The sequence below is a fragment of the Neolamprologus brichardi genome, chromosome 9 (assembly GCF_056152115.1).
Source record: "Neolamprologus brichardi isolate AB-2024 chromosome 9, ASM5615211v1, whole genome shotgun sequence".
NCBI lineage: Eukaryota > Metazoa > Chordata > Actinopteri > Cichliformes > Cichlidae > Neolamprologus > Neolamprologus brichardi.
The window spans coordinates 21,138,297-21,160,917 of NC_142112.1; the positions used below are offsets into that span (position 1 = coordinate 21,138,297).

A 22,621-nucleotide genomic window follows, 5' to 3' on the forward strand; every position below is an offset into this window, starting at 1 on the left:
CTGAGTCTTGTTTTTTTTTACAGTCATTTTCTGTTACTCCACGGACTTTTTGATGCTTCTTTTTTATTTTCCGCTATGATTATCTAGATTTCAATACTGCTGATAATAAATACAGTAACACTACCCAGCAGAGTGCATCTGGTACTGATTTTTTACAATGTCCAGCACTACAGTCTCCCAAAGCATTCTACCTGCAAAGCAACCACAGTGCCTACAGATGATATAATCTAATCTAAGACCAAGCACGCTGACAGGCATTAGCATATTGTGTTGGTCTCAAACTCTTTCATGCACACAGTAAAGAAGCTTTCCTATAGGCAAAAAGTGACATGTGTAATGAAGCCAGAGCAAATTTCCATCTGCAACCCCAGAGACGTGTTGCAGATGAGCCGTAACAATGCTGACAGCTGAGATGTCGCGAGCGTACATTTATCACCTAAGACATAATTGGTTCTTGGGTAGAGGTAGGTATCACTTATGCTTCAAATTTGTAACTGTATACTACCTTCATAGCAGGGCTGTTTATGCGCTTGTGTGTGTGCGTGCATGTGTGTGTGTATGTGAGAGAGAGGATGGAAGCAGTAAAGTTCAGTGCTAGTGTCAGCAGGTGTAAACTCTTCACAGATGGTAAAGCTGCATGTTTGTGTTTGAGAACATTGCGTTTCCCACATGAGCAGTTTGCCGGGTGTCAGCAGGTCTGAACGGTACTCTAAGAGCCGCTGGTTCCACTGGGAACCAACGGCTGGGAACAAACATCCAATGGTTTAGGATCTCCATGGCTGGGGAGCACTTATGGTAACAATTGGGCTGTAAGCAGCTGCATGCGCGCACAGCAGAGTCACTCATCTGCAGTGATCACATAGGGCATGAAAGCCATTATTTTTGTTTTCATATCAGCTGGTATTTGCTGTTCTGAGCTTTTATTTTTATTTTTGTTACATTTCTATGCAATAAAAAGTCATTTTATTTGTTAAAACTAAATCTAAACTATATTTTGACATTGCTTTTTCTAAGCTTACATTTGGCTGTTTAACGGGGGATCTTTTATCTCACATAAATGTTCAATGACTCATTTAAATAGTCGGAATATATGATGAGTTCATTAAAAACAAACAGCAGAAAAATTAATGTTTTGTTCATGTAACTGAAACAATAGATCCGAGGGCACCTGTTCAGTAAATGTGTCTAACAATATCAAATACAGTGCTTTTCAAATTTATCAGACCACCTGTCATAAAAAACCCCCACAAACTTTTTAGAAATCTGCTAAAACCAAAACTGTTATTGTCAAGGGGAACAATTAACTGCTAAAACAAACTCTTCTCTTCGGGAATACATGTTATTAACTGTGCTTTGGCATCTTAATAAAAAACAATATAGTACGTTTTCCAACACAGAACACCACTTTATACATATCAAATAGAAGCAAATATATCTGTCCTGAGAGCGTAAAACAAGCAAAGTCTGAATTGCTTGCGTTTTTCGCAGCTCTGGTACATTAGTGCATTCACTGTTGACAGGGTTGCTGCAGTGCTGCTGAGCTGTGGTGGATGCTGCTCTAAAGGCTGAGGTCTGGCCGGGGATCGCCTGAGTGACTTAGGCAGAGGCGTTGCCCCGGCAACAGCACATCCTGGCTCTGCTTGGTGAAAGGGCCTCACAAAGGGGACACTGACTTCACAACGTAAACAACTCTGTCGCTATTGCAGTTGCTTACTGATTAAGCTAAGCACAAGCACACAATAAACAGCCAATGAAGACAAGGTGCAGGTGTGTAAAGTGATAAACAGATTGCAGTTCAGTCTTTTATTAAACCTCTCTTTTTACGAGTTAATGGTTCTTCTCACAAATGATAATGTCAGTGGTTCCAGTCCTTTTGAAATGGTAGCAAAAAGCACTAAAATAACTTTAAAATGCAGTAAGTCCTTTCATTTAAACAGTTTGAAAATAATATTCTAAGATTTTTTTCTTATCCTATCTACATTCAGAAAGAAGCCCCATTCAGTTTCTGAAAACGCTCAATAGTGTGCAGCTGCGTGCACCTATTTCCTCGCGTCCTTGTCATTAAAAGGCACCGACTGATGCTGACACGGTGTAGACTAATGGGCCCCAGACCCTCTTCATTCATGTCGCTAGTACAAAGAATGGCCTCTCCACACGACTATCTCTATCAATGAAAATTCGCTGAATGAGAAATAGACAGACTGTGAGTGTGTTTGTGTGAATTTCAATCTCGCTCAGATTTTTTCTGAAACAAAACAGGTAGATGTGAACATATTGTAGGTTTGGTGCAGTCACAGTCTCTACCTATTTTAAACAAAGGAATTAGCTGGTGCAGATGCTCCACCTGTGTTAATGCAGCAGAGCTGAACTCAAATCCACCTGTGCTGTCATCTTCACATTTACCCACAGGCAAGATTCCCTGTGATGGAAATGGTGTTCCGTGGTTTCCTGCTTGCTGCTGTTTACATTGTTATGAATCTTAATGGAAACTCATTATAGACCATTTCCTATGACGAAAGATTCCAGATGAAATATGACCAATGTGCAAGAATCACAGTGATATCTCTGATTGTGTTTTGAAACTCGTTATTGGAATGATTCTGCAACTGAACATAGTGTGGGAAAATGTAAATGCCTCTATAACCTGCGATTACTAGGCAACCAACAGGAATGCAGCATGAAATTACACACTGATCGACACTCAATTAAGAAGAAAATCTAGTTGAGGCAAAAGCCTTGTTTGCACGATGTGTCGACCAGCTGTTATTATGACTGCACCGCGGGGGGTTTAGCATGAAAAACAAGTATCAGAGGAAGTAATAATGTGTCATGTGTGTGTGTGTTTCAGCAGGTATTTGCATTGCACTGTCTGCACAGACCAAACGTGATCTTGTACACAAGTTTCTTAGGTTTACATAAACTTATAAGAGTGCAGAAATCTCACAGTTTGTAGGTGCTTTTATTTTGGTGACTGCAATTAAGCAAAGACCAGATGAAGAAAGCTGCCTAAGCAGGAAGATCACACTGCAGTAAAGATCAGCTTACGTTCTTGGTAGGTTGTGAAAAGGATGCGGAAGCGACTTTTGCGGCTGGCCTCGTCTGCCCACATCCTGATGACTCCCAGCGTGGAAACCAGCATGATGTCGTTGGCCACCGTGGAGCAGAACTTGCTCTTCAGGTCTTCCACTGAACTGAGACATGACGGGATGAGATAAGCATGCATATTTTATTATCCAGTAACATAGGCAGTCACTGTGCATCTTAATAATCCACAGTGTTGGAAAGAGCAGTCGTGGTTGCTTTAATATTTTTTTGTTTTTTTTTACTGGGCTGTTATCGTCTGATCGCTGCTAAATATTCTGAATCTCTCAAGATAATAAACTGCCGCTGAGCTCAAGTGTGTAGTAGATAGTGATTCAATTATATCCTTATCTAAGTGTATCAAATATCGTTTTCTTTAATCTGGATTTCAAAATCTCATTATTTGGAGATTAAAAACAGGTTACTTTATATTAATAGACTTGTTTGTGAGAAGTGCGCGAGAAGCAAGTGTGCAGCTTGCATGCTGTGAGTTAGATAAGAAGATCAATACCGCTCTCATATCTGTCCTTAAACTGCAAATCTACAGTCAGCAGTTGGTTAGTGTAGCTTATCATGAGGACTGGAATGGATAGCCTGACCTGGTTCTACCCACAGCTAATAAAATACAGCATCCAGATCCTCTGAAGCAGGGGTGTCGAACATAAAGCCAAGGGACCAGAATCGCCCAGTCCGGCCCAATGGATAGCTTTAGAAAATGTGAAAGAGGTCTTACATTTTTGGACAATTAAGTGTATTTTAATAAGTTTTAGACATTTTGACATTGTCTGTAAGCTCAGTGTTATAATTACAGGACAGTTTTTGAACTGTACACATTTATTTCTTACAGCTAAAGCCCAAACAGTCATGCTGACACATTTCTTTCATTTGCTACAGCAGCTTTTATATATTATGTAGAAAGACTGAGACGTACTGTTGAAACTGCACTTCTTTCTCTTATAATGAAATATCTCTATTAACCCTGTAATTAAAGTCGTGATCAGAGTACATAAAACTCGACATAAAACGAGTTTGACATCCCTGCTTTAAAGCTTGCTGCCTAAACTTTTACGTAAGTAAACTTGAAAAGAAATCCTGCCCAAATTCCTGAATTTAAATAATTTAATTGCATGTAAATTTTCCATGTCATTTTTTTTTACAATTGTAAAATTTTACAATTAATCAAATTTGATTTACTTAGTAAAGAATTATTTGAATAAATTAACCTTTTGATATTATATATATCCGTCGCATTTACTCAAAATTATTGCTTCATGTTTATTGAAGGAGAAGACTCCCATTTTTGACTGCATAAAGGGAAATTATGAAGTTGTGATGTTACATATGCTGTGACTTGACCCTTTCCAGTCATTCAGCTCAGTTCATCTGTATTTCCCATATATACATGAGTAGCATCATTCTTTTTATCCAGCTTTAATCAACAAAGCCAATATGTGATTACCCTTTAACTCAGCTTAAATACTTGAACAGTTTCCAGTTGACAGAAATCAATTCCTCTTAAATTAAAATTTGATTTTTTTTGGGCGACTTCCATTTCATGTTTTCAGAACAGAAGCTCGTGTAAGACTAACCTATCATTAACTGAACAGAACAAAGTTGTTATGTGAGGATAAAGTAAAGTTAAGTAACATTTATACAATTGAAGATTTAAAACAAAGCCCTCTTGTGCAACAAGAGCATGTCACATTAAAGATGTACAAAAAAAATCACACCTGCCGCCATCATACACTGCCACAAAGTTGCGCTTGCATTCATTGGAATTTGCCATCTCATAGTCGAGAAAACGCAGGTAGATCTGTCCGAGGAGGCAGAGAGGAGGGAAAAACAACAAAGAGAAGAGAAAGAAAAAGAAGCGATCAGGGGAGGAAAATCGAAGGACACAGTAAGATTTGGAGGTGACAGAAGAAAGATGTGAAGAAAACAGCGGAGAGGAGAGACAAGTGAGAGAAAAGATTTCAGCTCTTTCCTATTACTGCCCAGGCATCTCAGTCATTATCCAAGTGCCTGATATAGCAGCCCTGTAATGAAATAAGACTGACAGACAGCAGCTAGCACAAAGTCATTACATACGCATTTCAAATGAAGACTCCAAGACAGACGGAGTCTATTAGCTTTACACTCATTATCCATATCTGTTGAGATAAAGAATTACATAAAACCTACAACCTTGTTAAACTTTAAGGAGATGTTGGACATTTTGCCACCAGTTTTGGATATTTAAGCGAAACAAATGTCATCATTTAAAATTAAAATGCAAAGAACTTATACGCCAAAGGACATATTTGGTATATAAACAGACTTACCTTATGTCTAACTATTCATGAAGCAACTAAGACAGATACAACACATGCTCTGTGCTATCCTAACAATCCCTCGTTGAGTGAAATATCCACCTTGCTATCCACCTTGACTCTTCATAGTAGCTATTCTGCACTTCCTAACTGTCTCCGCACCATTTTCTGTCACTCATTCATCAGGCTGAGATCCCCCAATCACAGCTATGGTTCTGGTCGGCCGCGCACAGCACTTGCTATCATTACAGTTAATGAGCGGACGGCTCCTGGACTGTGACAGGAAAATTTGACGCTTTAAATACCCAAAGACAAAAGCTGCAGATGGAGCAGGATAATGGACCCTGCAATGTCAACTTGGCTTCAACAACATGACAAGCAAAATGGACTAGAGGGGGGAAAACAAGCTAGCTAATTCTCCCGGGGTATCACACTGATGTCAATAATCAGTCAATTCAGCTATACTGTCACAGGGATGGGGGCAGCGTTTTCTCTCCTATACTGCGATTGTGGAATTAAATACTGTCAAATTCATTGCAGGCTTTCTGATGCAAAGATGTATCCAGTTATAAACTCAATCACATAGGAAGCATGTGACTAAAAGTGATTTGTCTCAGGGAGTGTATAGATTACATTCACATTAATGGCTCTACACTGGGAGAGGGGGAGATACTCGGAAAATACACTTAAGCTGACGCCACTTTGAGTGCTGTTGTGTTCTTGTCAATATTACAATGATTTCCAGTACAGAGCATAAAATATGACTGAAAGCTTTAGACTGGAGACACATGCAGTAAGTGCCTAAAATTTGGTTTCTCAGCAGTTGGGATAATGCCGTGATTAAGTTAGTGATCGGAGACGAATGTCACTTGACATTGTAGTACAATATAAAAAAGGTTTCTAAGTTTAGAAGTTCTAAGTTTTTAAGAACAAGGAAAACTTTGGATTAAGGGAAAATTGCCAGAAATGGCTTTGACTAAGAACAAAGAATTTATAATACGTGGATGATGGCTCCTTTCCATATGGCAGATTACCAAAGACGACAGATTTAATGCAAAAATTTTAAGGTTATAGTGAAGGTTAAGGTTACAGTTAGGGACTCTCTGCCAATTTTCTCTTTGTCTGTTCTACAGTTGAAGAGGCAAATAATTGGTAAAAGCACCAATGAGCATGTTAATTAGGACACTTGGCCCCGTCGTTTCATCGTCAGCGAATGGTGGGAGAATTAGACATGAAGTTTTCCACCTACAGCACAAAGAATGCACTAAATTCAGCCATCTGTAACCGATAAAAGTACTTTTTCAGCAAGCGGAGACTAATTGCTAATGCAAAACAATGTTGATATAATGAACAAATTAGGATTTTGGCATAGACTTCAATTGGTGCTAATGGCTAATTAAAGCAATAAAACTACAGCCATTAAATAGCATAATTCCCAGTCTTGACCATCATGACTGTTTCTGGATGGAAGCATGACAGTGATGGTGTTGAGGAAGGGGGCATCGACTGCTTCTCCACACCGATCACGTTAGAATATCTGAACGGATGCACTGTCACAAAATTGTGTGCAGAGTCTTGGTTCTAAAGCTGGTTTATGCTCAAGTAATGAGAATAAGGTCAGCTCTATTTTAGGCTTGGTTTTTAATCATATGGATACAATTTCTTTTAATCAATCAGTACCTTTGCTGATATCTCAAAATTGTCAGTTATCGTGTGAAAATGTAGCTTTTAATTTTAAATAAATAACCCTTATGAAAGACTAACCAGTGACCTGCACACTAACCAGTTAAGCTGAAAAACTGGCCCTCAGACTGGCCGATGGCTTTCTAGGGTGAGAGTTTCTAATATTGTAGCATGCTAACATGCCTAACTCGAGTACTTTTGTATGGCAGGCCATAAGGATGTGCATGTCTGTGAAAAAAAAAATCCTTTCAGTATTGTCTTTGATCAGGCGTTGCATACACAAACTCATTATCTGACCGATGTAGTTACTGTGTGCGCTGACTGGAAGGTGAACAGGAAGGCCTCATTATGTGACAAATATATAACATTTACTAACAAATTCACAAATAAAAGCTTCTGATGTTGTTTTTCTGCGGCTCCTAAGCCCTAACAGGCCGATGATGAAGAAAAAATCTGAGTGCAGATGGCATCACAACACAGAATGACAGCAACGGATAAGATAGATACAATCACCAATTTGTACGGTGAGAGATTGGCTCCAGCAGGGAAATAGGCTGCTTCTTCATTGATTGCAGCGCCCAATAATGACGCCGAATCCATCATTGGCCGGGGAAGAATATGCTCGCTCTGTTGCTAAAGGGTGTCTGTAACAGCGCGTGCTGTTCATTACAGTCAGAATGAATGTCCATATTTTGACCATTATCATGAAAGGATGTAGAAGGTGTCAGACAGCGCGAGCAAGAAAAATCCAGACTGTGTAAAACAGACGGGACAGAGATGCTCTGTGGAAAACAGAGAAACTGATGAGGTAACTGAATGTATCCCTCAGTACAGCTAATACGTTTGCGCTGAATTTGGACAGCTGTCCAAAATAGCCCAAAGAACCTAAAAAAACAGAGCAGTGGTGATAGGAAGAGTTTATAAATTTCAATATAATGCAGTTTCAATTCAAAGTTTTTGTAAATCACTCTTATTAGGCATGTATATCACTGTGAATCCTAGTGAAGGGTAAACTATTTTGAAGTGGAGGATGAATGGTGGTGTAAAGTAACGTGATGGTATTAAATTTGGTGCATTGCTGTGACTTCTGGCAACAACACATGGTCATTACTGCTTACTTGCAGGTATGTTTTTCAGTCAGTCTCCACCTTTCTTTCCTTTTTACTCCATCCCTCTCTCTGCCATCTGCCATGTGCCATCTCACCCCCAAAACTCCATCCCTATATATTTAAGATCTTCAATAAAACACATTATTAAGCATTGCTTTCCCTTATCCCCTCCTTTCTCATGCTTCCACCTCCTCTCCTACCTCCTTCTCCCGGCTTCTCTCTGGAGTGCTCCGGTGCAGTCTAATTAGAGCCTCCGGTATAGGATGTCATTATCTCTGCTGTTTCTGGCACACTGGGTGTAGTGCAGTACTGTATAAGCATAGGGAGATGAACACCTTGCCTTACACACTGTGCGACCTCCATGCATGCGTACACACAGTAATGTAGTCCCCCTCTCTGCAGCAGCATGTGAGCATGCATGTGTCTGCTTGACAGAGGTAGTGAGGAACCAGAGCAGACAAAGAGAGAAATTGTAGGTTTTTTATATTTTATGTGTAACTGAGTGCGAATAGTTGCAGTGCAGGTGGGAGCTTCAGGACTGTGATTTACAGAAGATAGAGTTGTACTAAAAATGTGATTTGCTGCCTTGTCCATCAGTGCCAATGACTGTCAGCCTCTGGCCCATGACTTGGCCTTGGAGGCATTTCTGCAGTATGAAATGTGACACTTATTCAAACTAATACATCATACTGCCAGGCTTGCTTGCTTTGTTACTCTTTCATGCACATAACTAACGTATTCACACACAAACGGAGGATGCATGTAATGCGCACAAACTTGACTTGTCTGTTTTGATGGCTCACTGGCAAGGCATCAATTGATTTTTTCGCAATCTTTTAAAAAAATCAAGCATAACCTTTAACCCTGGCAAGACTCCCTGCTAATAACTGTTTCAATTTAACACTTATTGTAAGCTTCCATGTGACGACTAAGAATAAGTCTCCTGATTGATGCAGTTGTGTAACTCCCGTGGCCTTGAGTTTTCAAAACAGCTGAATCCGAAGGTCATTTCTGAAGGGAAACCAGAGCATTAGCAGGAAATATGCGACCCGAGGAATATGCCAGATAAGAACAAATACTGTGCCAATGAATAACAGTCGAACCATTATCAGCCAGTCATATCATAAGCCAGTGTGTGTGTGTGTGTGTGTACAGTACAGAGAGCCGGCAGTTCAGTATGAAAAGCCTGTGTAGAAAAAAATACTGTGAACCTAATCACAGCTTCCATCTGATATAAACTATGCCTTAATAGCTTCTCTAATGTGTACTCTATAAATCTTAAAATATCTCCACTGTAACCATAATAGCATGGCATCACTAATAAGCACTGAATTAGTGAAACTAATAGTGACACAGTAAAGCTGACAATACAGCTACCTTACCTCACCCCCTGGAATAACTGAACAATGCACGTACTCGGAAAAATTGATTCCTATTAACATTAAGTCAGAGCATGTCACTATTTCATATCCTGCTGTAGTATCTTATTATAATGATCATAGCATATCATCTCTTGCCAACTGAGAGACGATGGCAGCAGAAACCTAAAAAAGAGGAGGAAGAGGAGGAACCATGGGGGTAGCTGTAGCTCAGGTGGCAGAGCAGGTCAGCCACTAATCAGAAGGTCGGTGGTTCGATCCCAGGCTGCCTCCTGCCTGCATGCCAAATATCCTTGGGCAAGATACTAACCCCATGTTTGCCTACTGGTGGTGGTCAGAGGGCCCGGTGGCGCCAGTGTCCGGCAGCCTCTGTCAGTGCGCCCCAGGGCAGCTGTGGCTACAATGTAGCTTGCCTAGCCATCGTCAGTGTGTGAATGTGTGTGTGAATGGGTGAATGACTAAATGTAGTGTGAAGCGCTTTGGGGTCCTTAGGTACTAGAAAAGCGCTATACAAATGCAGGCCATTTACCATTTACCATCATGGAAGGACAGGCCCCTGCACGGTATGTACGACCGGCAGATAGAGGAAGTGGCTACCAATGGCTGGACAAAGCTAGACTGAAAGGCAGCACAGAGGCACTAATCATGGCAGCACAGGAGTAAGCTCTAGGCACAAGATCCATAGAGGCTACCACACCAGGCAAGACCCCAGATGCAAGCTGTTTAAAGATGGCCCTGATGCTAGCAGGCAGGGCACACGTGGAACGCCATAACCAAGTGGCCAGCATAGTATACAGAAACATCTGTGCTGAGTATGGCCTGGAAGTCCCGAAGTCAAAATGGGAGACCCCCCTTAATGTGGTGGAGAATGACCGAGCTAAGATCCTGTGGGACTTCGAGGCACAGATGAACAAAATGGTGCTGGCTAACCAACCGGATATAGCAGTGGTAGACAAGCGAAAGAAGGCGGCTGTAGTGATCGATCTAGCGATACCGAATGACAGCAACATCAGGAAGAAGGAACACGAGAGGCTGGAGAAGTACCAAGGGCTCAGAGAAGAGCTTGAAAAGATGTGGAGGGTGAAGGTAACAGCGGTGCAGTGGTATTCAGAGCACTTGGTGGCGTGACTCCCAAGCTAGGAGAGTGGCTCCATCTAACTGATGAGCCTCCGGGTAAATTTAGATCGAAAGCCAAGATGTGAATCCAGTAGGTTACAAATGTGCATTGCAACTGGGATCTTAAATTATTGACCAAAGAAATCAAACATGTACTATGTCCCTTAAATGCCTTAAATGTCTCTTTTTAAGTAAAAATTTAAATGCGTATGGTTTTTGGTGATCATCACCAGCCACACCTAACATTACTGTATTCCAGGTAAACATCAAACCCAAAGCTTACAGATTAGGTTTTGTTTGTATTTAAAACTGAACAGATTTATATGTAGCTCGCAAAGAAGACAAATAAATGTATATATATTTATTAAATGTATATACATTTTGTTTTTAAGTGTTTACATACAACCAGTTCTTTTGGTCATCTGACTCTCTACAGTGGCATAATGAAGATAATAAGAATGATAAAAATAAATGAACCACATGTCTGCGTCATAAGTGAGTCATAGTTAAAGAAGCCCGTCATGACCAAAGTTATAAATCCATTCTCACATACGTACAAATCAGACACGCGCAGATCCAAAAGACACTGTAATATAAAACATGGGTTTATTTAATGTCACGATTTATAGTTTTAGTATTACGAGGGAGATCAAATATTTTAACATTTTAACTATGCAGACACCATAATTCCTTCCTGCCCTTGAAAGAATTGTTCTAACCATGAAAGTCAAAGTAAAATTGTGGCCTTATGCTATTAAATCAAACCCCTCAAATATACTCAGAAGAGGGCCAACACTATTTGAGCAGCAGATTTACTGCAGTCATGGATGTACAGGATCAAACCATATAGACTCATATGAGAGGTGGTAGCATTTGTAAAATATAGCCTTTTCCTGCACTGCTGCTCTGCCCTTAGGAAACACTTAATCCCATGCATTAATGCAGCACAGGTACCTCTAGTAGATAAGGAAGCATGTCTAGTGTGTATTAGGGGTTGGAGCAAAGGTGTGCATGTATATGCATGTCCTGTATTTGTATATGCAAAACACAGGCGAGGAAAACAAATGCAGGATGTTGCAGGCCTCAGGGTCAAACTGCAACGCAACAATATTTTATCAATGGTAACGCTTCCTGCCTCTGTTTGTTCAGTCCTCTCTCCTTCTGCAGCGCTCTCTCTTTTTTCTTCCCTCCCTCTATTCCTCTTGGCAACAGCTCACTGATTAAAAAAATGGGCCTGACCCCAAATAAACCCTTCTGCCTATCTGTCTGACCCTAGCGGGGAAACAAGTCCTCCCCCCAGCCACAAACACTCTCGTCGGGATACTGCTGACAGCTGCAGACAAACTGACATGTAATATCAAAGCTTCCTGATGCAACCCGGGATCTTACTGCCTGTGTGGCGAAATATAGAAAGGAAACAGATAATAATTAAGAAAAAATATCCTCAATATCTCAACAGAAGCCGGAAATTTCACAAGGAATACATCCAGGATTTGTCAGCTGAACATTAGTCTTTCTGATGTAACTATGTTGTGCTGTCATCAGCCCAGCTAATGGGGACACAATTTCATTTCCATTTTATTTCATGTGACATTTCAAAATTTGACTTCAAATCAAATTCACAGTTTGATGGGAGCGTAGTTTACGTCACTGACCTTGGAGCGAGGCGGGGCACGGATGTACCATTTACAGTCGACGGCCTCGGTGGCACCGGCCTTTCCGTCTCTGGTGATCTGATGAGACTCGACGATACCTTCTGGGCCAACCATGTCATACTGACAGGCTGAAACACACACATATGTATAAACACACCCAAAACAAATGCATGCACACATGTGTGGTTCATGCAGACAAACACCGATTAAGAGGTATAACACATGCACCAACACACAGTATGTATATAAGTGATAGTAAAACAGCATAAATACACTTTAGAAAGACAAGAGAAGAAGAATGGATGTAGAGAGAGAAAGAAAGCAGTGAGCGGGAGAGAGGGGGAGTGTACCTACAGGGCAGAGGTGGGGGTATTCCCATGTCTCCAAAGTCTGGATCTGAGGAGAAAGCAGAATAGAGGAAGGGGGAAATTATTTTTTAATATATGATTATAAAATCAAAATCGTTACAGAGGAAAACACAACAAGGTTTATCTATGTACTGAGGAACTTCCTGCAAAGACAACAAACTGCTGTCCTCACATATAAATTATTTCAGCGTCTCTGAATGCTTTGCTGCTTTTTCCTCTTTGAAGTCACCTACAGGAAGTTCTCCAGATATTCTCCATATAGCATCTGGTTATGTATGACTTTTGCACTTTGCACTGGTGGATTAAGCATTAAAGCAACATAAAAAAATATTTTTTAACTACAGGTACCAACACTGTTAAGGCAGCTGTGCCATTAATGTTTTAAACTGGGAAGTGCTCCAATATCTATTAGTCTATCTGAACCCACACTTAGCTATATGCTAATATCACCATGCTAGCATTTTAATTACTATACAGTTGTTTAGTTTGTCATTTTAGCACGCTCACATCTACAACATTGGAAATGTAACTAAGTGTGAGCTCACAAACCGTTGCAGGGCATGCATGATAACGAGTCTAGCTGAAATCACTGAACCATACCAACGTTTTAGAAACTGATAAAGCAGGATGAATAAACCAAACTGAGCAGCAATTCTTTTTTTTTTTCCTTAGAGTAGTTTGATAAAATTACAAAAAGAAATCTACTCCACCCACATGCAAAGTCCTGCAGTACAATAAAACAACCTCTTAACATGTTTGTCAGATATTGCTCTGAATAAAATCAAACGATTTGGAGGATTGAGGCAAATGCACGCGTGTGCTTTAGTTCAATATTGTTATCAGGACATTGCAGCTGTGTTTTACAGTAATTTGGCTTTAAACCAAGACAGGTGATGATTTTGTGAAGTGTAGCAGCCAACTTATTGATGCCAACATGAGGTCACCGTCAAGTCAGTATTTACTCACAATCAGGGTTGGGTAGCGACAGATCACATGCAACCAGCATCAAGTAATATTATTCTTTAAAGAAACAAAAACCAAAATTAACCGCGATTAAAAAAAAATCTGCATGATTATAGATCATCAACGATTATTAATCACATCGTAAGTACACCCTTGAAAGGCAAAAATAGCTTTTATATTGGTGACCAATTGTGTTTAATAACTTATGATGAAGATGTTTGCGTTTCTTAAAAAATGTCCTGCTTGGTGGTGCATTTCAAGGTCCATGTTGGTAATCCTTACTTTTGAGAGTCCTGACTTTACAATCCATGATGGCAGCAGTGCATGCAAGTGTTAGCAAAACTGCAAAACCTGTAATCTGCTGTGATCTGTGACCTGCTAAATAAGCCATATAAAGAGCCCTGACCAGTCTCTACCCACGATGGGTTGCAGAAGTGTTTTTAAAAGCATAAAGCATTTTTTTTAAAAATAATTTCCCCTAGGGATCAATAAAGTATTCTGATTCTGAAAACTGGTACTGCGCTGTATTGCTAGTGACAGATGAATGACTCCACCTTGCTAGGAAGCATAACAAATCCTAACTTTTCAAATTTTACTACTGGAACACAAATAGCTAAATGCACAAACATGTCAGAGCTGAAGAATCTTTCTCAGTTAGATAGCCAGTGTTTAAAAAAATGTTCATTAGGGTTGGAATTTTGTTTTAACCATCAGATAGCTTGCATGGATAATGCTAGCACTAGCTTAGCTCATTAGCTAACACACAACACTTATTTTAGCTATATTTCAAAGCAATTCGGGTTAGATTACATTTTTTGCAAATCAGTGGATGAATTTGTGTATCCAGTAATTCATGACATTCAGATGATCTAATCTGACCCTGCTTCCTGTGCAGATGACGCTGTAAGCCTCTGGAAAGTATACAGCAAAGATAACATTTCTTGGGCTCGGCTCCCCTGAGCTCACCGCATAAGTCTCATTTTTGTTCCATTTAGCAGTGCCAGAACAAAGCATAACTGAGGCTTAACAGTCCTAAACGGAAAAGAAGAAACATTAAATATGTCCTGAAGAAAGGTTTTAAAATTTTAGCAGACTGCGAGGCTGTGACGGTAATCCTCCACCAAACTTTTACATATTCAGAACGAAAATCAAACTCAACTTCCCAGCTGTACGTGATAAGAAATGTGTCACGCAAAGTTTAAAAAGTCAGCTTTAAGTGAGAGCTTTTTAGCAGTTTTTCCTGAATAATGTTGCAATAAATTACATCAACAAGGCCAGCCTTTCTGAGCTGTGTTCCCTCCTCCTGCTAGCGCAACATCACAGTCTCATCTCTTATCCCCAAAGACTCAATATCACTCTTCAGATGACTTCACAGAAGACAGAAATTGACTCTTGAACACTCTCACTAGTTTTTCACATCATCATTTCAGTGTGTGTATCTTGTCAAGGAGGTTTGTGTGTGTTTTTTCTGTCTATCAGAATTTCATAAGCACAAACCGGTGAAGCTTAAACGCGTCTAAAATTCATGCAATGTGTGATTATTTATGATCGTTTCTCAATAAAAGGAAAGAGCAATGAAGTTATTAGGCTACTTTTCTGATGCAGCATTCCATTATTACACCACTGCATGTCACCTGCCCTGAAATACAGCATTCTCTTTGATGTAAAACCTCCACAGAATTACAATACATTCCCAAAGACCCCATTTTATTCCAGCCTAGTAACAGAGCGGTTGGGCTTTCAAAGATATGCCGTTAGCTGTGATCTTCGGGCTGCATTCTTTTGAGGACAGAGCCTGCAGAAACAAGAAACACAAAAAAAGGCTTCACATTAAATCTGATTGTTCCTTGCCAAATCGAGACATGGCTACCATTGACTGAGCTCTGTGTGGAAAATGAGGTCTGATTGCACAGCGTGAACACCTTGTCTAAATGTCAAAGTTTTTTTTTTGTCTGTATGTATGCCCTAATTTTTCTGTCTAGACATGATCGGTACTTGAGTGTGAGCACTTTGGACTCGGAAAAACATTGCACCGACACCTGTGCTGCGGTGATATAAAAAAAAAAGGGAGTCAAATGATGGAACAGATAGGATTCAGATAGGCACTCTTGGCTCAATTTCTGCTTTGTTCTCACAGATTCAGAAGATGGGAACCTCCCCAAATGGTGAGAAGACGAGCCTGTTGAATACCTGTGACAAATGTAGCAAGGCTGCCGAAACCCCTTCTCTCTTTGGCACTTTAACACCGTCTGGGACAGTAAAACATTCATGTGAGCACAAAAGCAGTCAGGAGACGTGCTTAGAGTGTACTCAAGAGTTTCTCCTGAGGCTTTTACTACACTTCCCTCCTGATTAATTGTTGCTTTCAACTTAGGCTCAATGATTCAATCTCTAAAAAGCTGAATGGGGAATACCACGCAATTTTAAAAGTGGCTCCTCTGGCCTTGGACAGCTAAGTGGTAGTAAACATGTTTTTTGTCTTTTGGGGAAAGCAATGCTTTGCTTGTACATTTCAAACAAATCCACCCACTTGTCGTCTTTCCATCTGGAGAAGTGGCGAAAGATGCCATATGCTTCAATATTATGAGTGATTTTTTTTCCTTTTACAAGAAAAACATGTGAATTTACTGTAATGTAATATAACATTTGTTAAATTTGTGAATGAGAGCGGTGTGGCCTAGTTTTTGTATACGATTAAAAACCACACATTTAGAGCCCATTTAGCATCTTTATTCCATTGATCGTTTAAGCTCATTTTATCTTTACATATACTATAAATAATGAAAAACAAGAAAGTAAAAGGAGGATCTCGCTCTCTATCCACACACACACACAAGCAGGTATTGTTTATTCATACACGGGAGTTTGAAATAAACAAAATATGATGCATTGATTCTTCTTCTTGTGGACTGACTTTGAGGCAGCCTTGGTTTGGATATCAGCCAGCTTGCAAAGGTCTGATGTTAATTAGTACGGCACGTATATTTAACTCGTGATCACCTTAAAGATGGAGTAATTATAGACTCTGAAATATAAAACTATGTGATGATAGATATCAACATTCATCAAGTAATAAGAGGCATAAACAGAGTTAAACTGTTATCTCATAGGCATCTGCAAACACGCAGACGTGTACAAGGCAAGGATCAATAACAAACTAGGCTGATCAGAAAGTTAACCAGTACATTTCCTTAAATGTCAATGCATTCCTCAAAGCCTGCTGACTGCACCACTTATGAAAGCCCCCCCCCCCCTTCTCATTATCCGTGTCTACGTTGCCTCTCAGAGCATCTTTACTAGGTGTAGTGGGGAGTTAGGCAGGCAGGAGAGCAGAAGGGCATGGGGGATGAGAAAATCAAAGTGGAAGACACTTAATGAAACGGTAACCTTCAGGTCATCGATGATAGTTGCGGCACAGATTTATTATTGGGCTTTGGCATCACTTACCCAAACACGATCACAGGGGCAAGGAACCTAAGTGGAATACATGTATCTATGGCGATGCACGCACACATACGGGCAAACACACACACACATATTCATGAAGCTTTGATAAAGGTTATTCTTAACATCAAGAACGAAGAGGGTGCTATGCCTATAAATGTCACTTGTGTGACCTTTGACCTTTTTAAACTTCAGCTCTGGAATTTCATTCTGATGGGTCCCATCCCTCTCGTCATCCATCACCTCCTCTCCTTCTCTGCCCTCGCTGATTAATCAATTTAATCAATTACATGGATTGATGGAATGATTCATGAACCATATACAGAAGAAGTGTACTCCTTCCACAGCAGCTGATTTAACCCTGTTAAATTGGATGCATCAGCTCACCAGCACTATTAATACTGATTACACTGTGAATGGGAAATTTCAGAAGGCTCTTTCTGTGTGCTGCTACACTGAAGGTAAATATCATAAAATAGAGATTTCAGCTCAGAAAGCTGACATGTGGGATCTGTGCGTTCTCTGCAGACGTATTCGCTGCAGTGTCTTTAAAGGCCCTGCTTTATCGTATAAATGCTTTCGAAGCAAGCTGGATTCAGAGCACATCCACACTTGGCCACACCCTCTCCTCCCTTCATAAAGCTCGCCTAAGTGTAATCTGGGACTTACTGCGTTTACCCTTTGCAGCACAGAACTGCTCACTTTAAAGCCTGGGATGCAGACTTTAAGTCCTATATGTGCTCTTTATTCACAAGCAACTTAAAGAGAAAAACACCTCCAGCGTACAGTTTAATCTTAACCACACTAACAGCTTTTTTGCATATTATTATATGTACAACAGGTATGGTTAAAAAAAAGAGAAGGTAGCACAAGCGCTGCAATTCCCAGAGACAGAGCAGAATTCACAGAAGCTATAATCTGCATGCTAAGTAGGCTACTTAAAAAAGTAGTACAACAAAGTGCCAAGTCTCAACCTCAGTTTGAGTCTTTTTGAATATTTGAGGAACTCTGCACAAGCTATAGCTGCTTCAACAAACAGGGTCCAAAGTCTAGAGGTATGAAGCTAAAAGGGGCACTGGCATGTCTCTTATCAGTCACTTGGTATTACTGTCTGACATTATCCATACAAGTATCCCAGAAAATACATATACAAGTGTCTACTTAAGAAAACCAACAAACAAAGTCAATGCAGTGAGGAAAGATCATTAGAAGAAATAGAGCATAATTAACAGAATACAGAATTCAATTATGGTATTCTGTGATTTGACTCTGATGCCCCATCACGGCAGAATGAAATCCTAGTGGTGATGGGAATTAGGGCAGACCCCCCGGAGATGGGGAGGAGGTGGTTTGGACGAAGGAGTCTGCAAGGGAGAATGAAAGAGGAGCAGCGCAAGTTAAAGTATACAGAGTGGAGGCTGACTGGCTTAAAGAAGGCGGGCAGATAGATCATTGGACTGCAGCAATGATGTCGGCACTGAGTTTTACAGAGTGGAAAAGAGGAAGAGAGGCAACGAATAGACCAGCAGCCAAGCACAAGCTTCTTCATTAAAGGCAGGAAGGCTGAAGGTGGCACAAGCATACCAGACATTCACTTGGGAGACTCCAGTCTGGGAGTATTTTTAATTTCTGCATTTGCTTTCATTTTTATTCCTGGTTTAGTTACGTTTAGGCATACAACAATTAGGATGTTAACGATTGGGTGAGATAAAGGCAGATGTGGCAACCCCTGAAAGGAGCAGCCACAAGAAGAAAGTCAGGCGCTAGAACTATTTGTTCACACAGCCACAGAAACTACTTGATTAGGGTTAGATCTTCGTTTGGGTTAAAGTACACTGTTAACCATCTGATTTTTAAAAAAGCACATCTAAAGGTCACACAAAGCCACACATTTTACTTGCAAATATTCACGTGGTGTTTAGTTGTCATTTATTTTTTTTAAAGTAACTACAGGTTGTGATAACAGCTTCCACAGAAAACCTATTCTGACTGTGAGGAGTAAGAATGTGACCGTTTAAAGGAATACGACTTTAAAATCCACAAATAGATGAGTTTATTGTATAAAAAAAGCACGCATGGAAAAATCTTCCCCACAATAAGCAATAGCTGAAGGTCTGTGTGAGCAACACCAGGGAAGATAAAAGGGCCTGGTTTGTGTGTCAAAGACTTCAGGCTGTCATTGAAGTTTTTGCTCTTTTTTTTCCCTCCACAGAATATTAAATTTTTTTCTGACTTCATGTCACTTAGATCCCTAAAAATCTGGCCCTTATGTGTGAAAATACCTCCCACACAGTTCTCTCAATATTGGCATAATCCTGCTCAAATCTGAGCAAAGACCAGGGACTTCAGTGTAATATCCAATATTTCATTTCAAACTGAATGCGCTGAAGCACAGCCCGGAATGAGCGGGAAAAAAATGTGGCTGTGAAAATACACACGGTCTGGACTGTATGTGAAAATGCCCCCAGAAGCAAACACGAGCAGCTTGCAAATGCCAGCTCAAATTTGCTCATTACATTTCTTCAAAACATGTTTGTACTAGCAGTTTGGCAGTGGACACGAAAACAATCATTACGAATTTGCTGTGGTAAAACTTTCTGAAACAAATGATACGTAGGTCCTGGTTATCCCTATTTGGCAGCATGTTTAGTGATAAATGTTATAAATCGTCTATATACAGCACATATAGCCTATACTTTAGGCCCACACATAGAAATGAAGCAGAGCCCTGCAAAGCTGTCAGGAGGTGTGAATTTCTAATAACTGAATAATCCCATAAGTATTGTAATGCTCTTCATAATGCAGGCACAACAAAATGTTTTATTAATGAGACACAATACGTCTCATTTGGAATTGAACATTAGGCTCCATTGCTACATATCCCTTCAGTATTAGCTGCTCCCACAAATGCATGTATAACAGCATATGAATGAGTTCAAGGTTAGCGGTGTGAGGAAATATTCCAGCAAGTAAACATGCACAGTGCGCACACGCACACACACAGACAGACAAGCAGCCCACACACAAAAACTCAATTTCCCAGTGGCCTCATTTCCTCTCAGCTGCTCAGTGGTGACATTTAAATAAGCATCTGATTAATAATCTCTGCTAAAGTGGTTGATCAAGTTAATGAATGGCTGCCATTAATCACACCAGGCATAGCTGAGGATTGAGTTCAAAAGACAAGCAGAGGAAGAGGCAGAGTGAGAAAGCGAGGGCCTGAAAACAAAAGGTTTTCCACAGTCCGGCCCGTTCAATCAGTTCAATCTGAAGAACAATTCTGGCAGAGACGATTGCCTGTGTCGTTCTTTCACGGCTTCCTGTTTTGAGTGCACTTTTTGTTCTTGCAGTTTGACCAGCTTTCAACTATCAAGGCAAAATACATACTGGACTGTTTGCCTGAGCAAACAAAAGGCTATTGTGAAAGCCTCTTTCAATGAAACGGAGCTGTAAAGATTAGCCATATAGCTAATACACACTCGACAGTGCTTTGTTGACCCTGTGGATGACAACCCAACTATACTGAGGAGTAACTGAGAAAAAGTGGGGAGGGGGGGGCAATATCTGCTGGGGACTGATAGGATTCACCACACCCTGGTGACACGGCCAGTGAGCTGGGTCTTTGCCCCAAACAGTGATTAGCACTGATGTGTATCCCAGTGCCACACATCAGTGTGCCTGCTAAGAACTGTATTGAGCTAGTCTGCAAAGGGAAAAAAAGACAGATGGAAAGAGTTCAACTTGTGCTTATGGTGCACAAAATGATAGGCTAGGATGTCACTGACCTGCGAATGTAAAATTATACTCTTTAAAGGAGTAGGATGAGCTTGTAGCTGAAAAAATAAAATCCATACAGGTCAAAGCAGCTAGTGACTTCCACCTTTACTTCAAGTGCCCTTGAGCAAAGCACTTAACCCTCAGTATTTTCTACTGCAGGTGATCAGTATCCAGAAATGTGTCTTTTTTTTTTAAAAAGAAAAATCCTGTGTCAGCAGAACTGACTGTTACACCGTTTTCAGACACATATAAATTACAAGAAGTGGGGAATCTCTGTCCTTGTGGTTGAATTTATGATTCATGCGATACATTATTGATCTCCATAAGGAAAACGACTATAGAAAAGCTCTTTAGGCAGACAGAGATACAGTGTCTTGGTCAAGGACTCTTCAGCAGGGAAAACATGACACTCAGGGTCATCTGGTTTATTTCTAACCTCTAAAGGCTTCTTTTTCTCCCATAGTCCTCTCCCTTGATTGACACCATTCACCATGTTGCATTTGGATCATATGCTGTTATCTTTTCCATATTCAAAAGTTAGTGTTCAGTTAAGACGACTCACGCATGTGAACTTAATTGTAACAACTTATTCATCATATCAAGACAGTCCATTAGAAGAGCGGTCTCCAACCCTCGGGCCATGGACTGGTAGCGGTCCGTGAGTCGTTTGGTACCAGGCTGCGAGAGTTGAGGCTCGGGTGTGAAATTTATGGTTTTCAGGGTTTTTATTGGTTTTTAGCATTATTTTTTAAATCGTTTTTATCGTTAACTCGGTTTCCCTGGGTCTTTTCCCGTGTGTTATGAATAAATCTTCTTTTTTTTTGGTGCCGGTACTGATTTTATTTTGTTGTATTTATCCGTGACACCTTAAAGGCCGGTCCGTGGCACAAAAAAGGTTGGGGACAGCTCCACTAGAACCAAAAACTGCTGTTCCAAGAGTGGCCACTTGAGTTTAGCTCCAAAAATGAGGCAGTTCCTACAAAATGTTGAACTTCAGTACAAAAAAACAATGTTTGCATACTACTTCAACCCCCTGTATGATAAATTACCACTTTAAACTGTATTAAGGCTTAAAATTTGCATGAAAAGGGCCGTGGCTACTTTGAGTAACAGCTCTGTTGGTACAGACTGTACCAACACAAGGTGTTATAGTCCATTGGGGTACATTAGCTAGTTCAAATTACTCAAGTAGAATGTGTTTTAGTGCTTTAACTGTAATTATCTCACGAATTCATGACTTGCTGTGCACTTATTTTTAAAATAACAGACAGCCTAAGAAGTGTGCAGTCAGATTATTTCAGCTAATAACATTCCAGTATAATTTTCTTCACATTTTAGCTCTTATTAGCAGGTACCTGTGCACTGTAGTAACCAAGCTAGATTGGTTCAGCTAATAACTTTGGTCACTACCCTTCCATCCAGGCATGGCGAGACATAGCTCCTAAGAAAATCACACAGCCACAAAAACCATAAGGGGTGTCTTTTATAATCTTCTCTGCAACCTTTCCATGTATGAGCAAATGTAGACATATCGCAGAAGCACCTCTGGCAGCTTACAGCTCGAAATCTCTTCAATCAGAATCGCATTATGAAAATATACTGAAGTGTTGCAATGTCTTTAATTATGTGTTTTGCTCATTTACTGTCTTAATTAGTTTTGGCTTCACAGGCTGAAATGTCTTTCTTCTCTACAGACCATTAAGCACATCGACATTGAAGAGAAAAGAATCATATTTA

At 40.2% G+C, this 22,621-nt stretch overlaps 1 protein-coding gene across 5 annotated transcripts in view; it reads right to left on the bottom strand.

The window, feature by feature from the left end:
• The window catches only part of neto1l (neuropilin (NRP) and tolloid (TLL)-like 1, like), a 72,706-nt gene that overhangs the window by 11,494 nt on the left and 38,591 nt on the right, over window positions 1–22,621 (bottom strand). For all 5 annotated transcript variants that reach the window (XR_015719631.1, XM_087846108.1, XM_006794631.2 and 2 more), the window contains exons 5-8: window positions 12,687–12,728; window positions 12,333–12,460; window positions 4,812–4,894; window positions 3,046–3,191 (exon numbers count right to left, since the gene is read on the bottom strand). Coding sequence is in view for 4 of the 5 variants with exons in the window: in XM_087846108.1 (XP_087702234.1) it covers window positions 3,046–3,191; window positions 4,812–4,894; window positions 12,333–12,460; window positions 12,687–12,728 (399 nt within the window). In the remaining variant the exon portion in view is untranslated. The remainder of the gene's footprint in view (window positions 1–3,045; window positions 3,192–4,811; window positions 4,895–12,332; window positions 12,461–12,686; window positions 12,729–22,621) is intronic.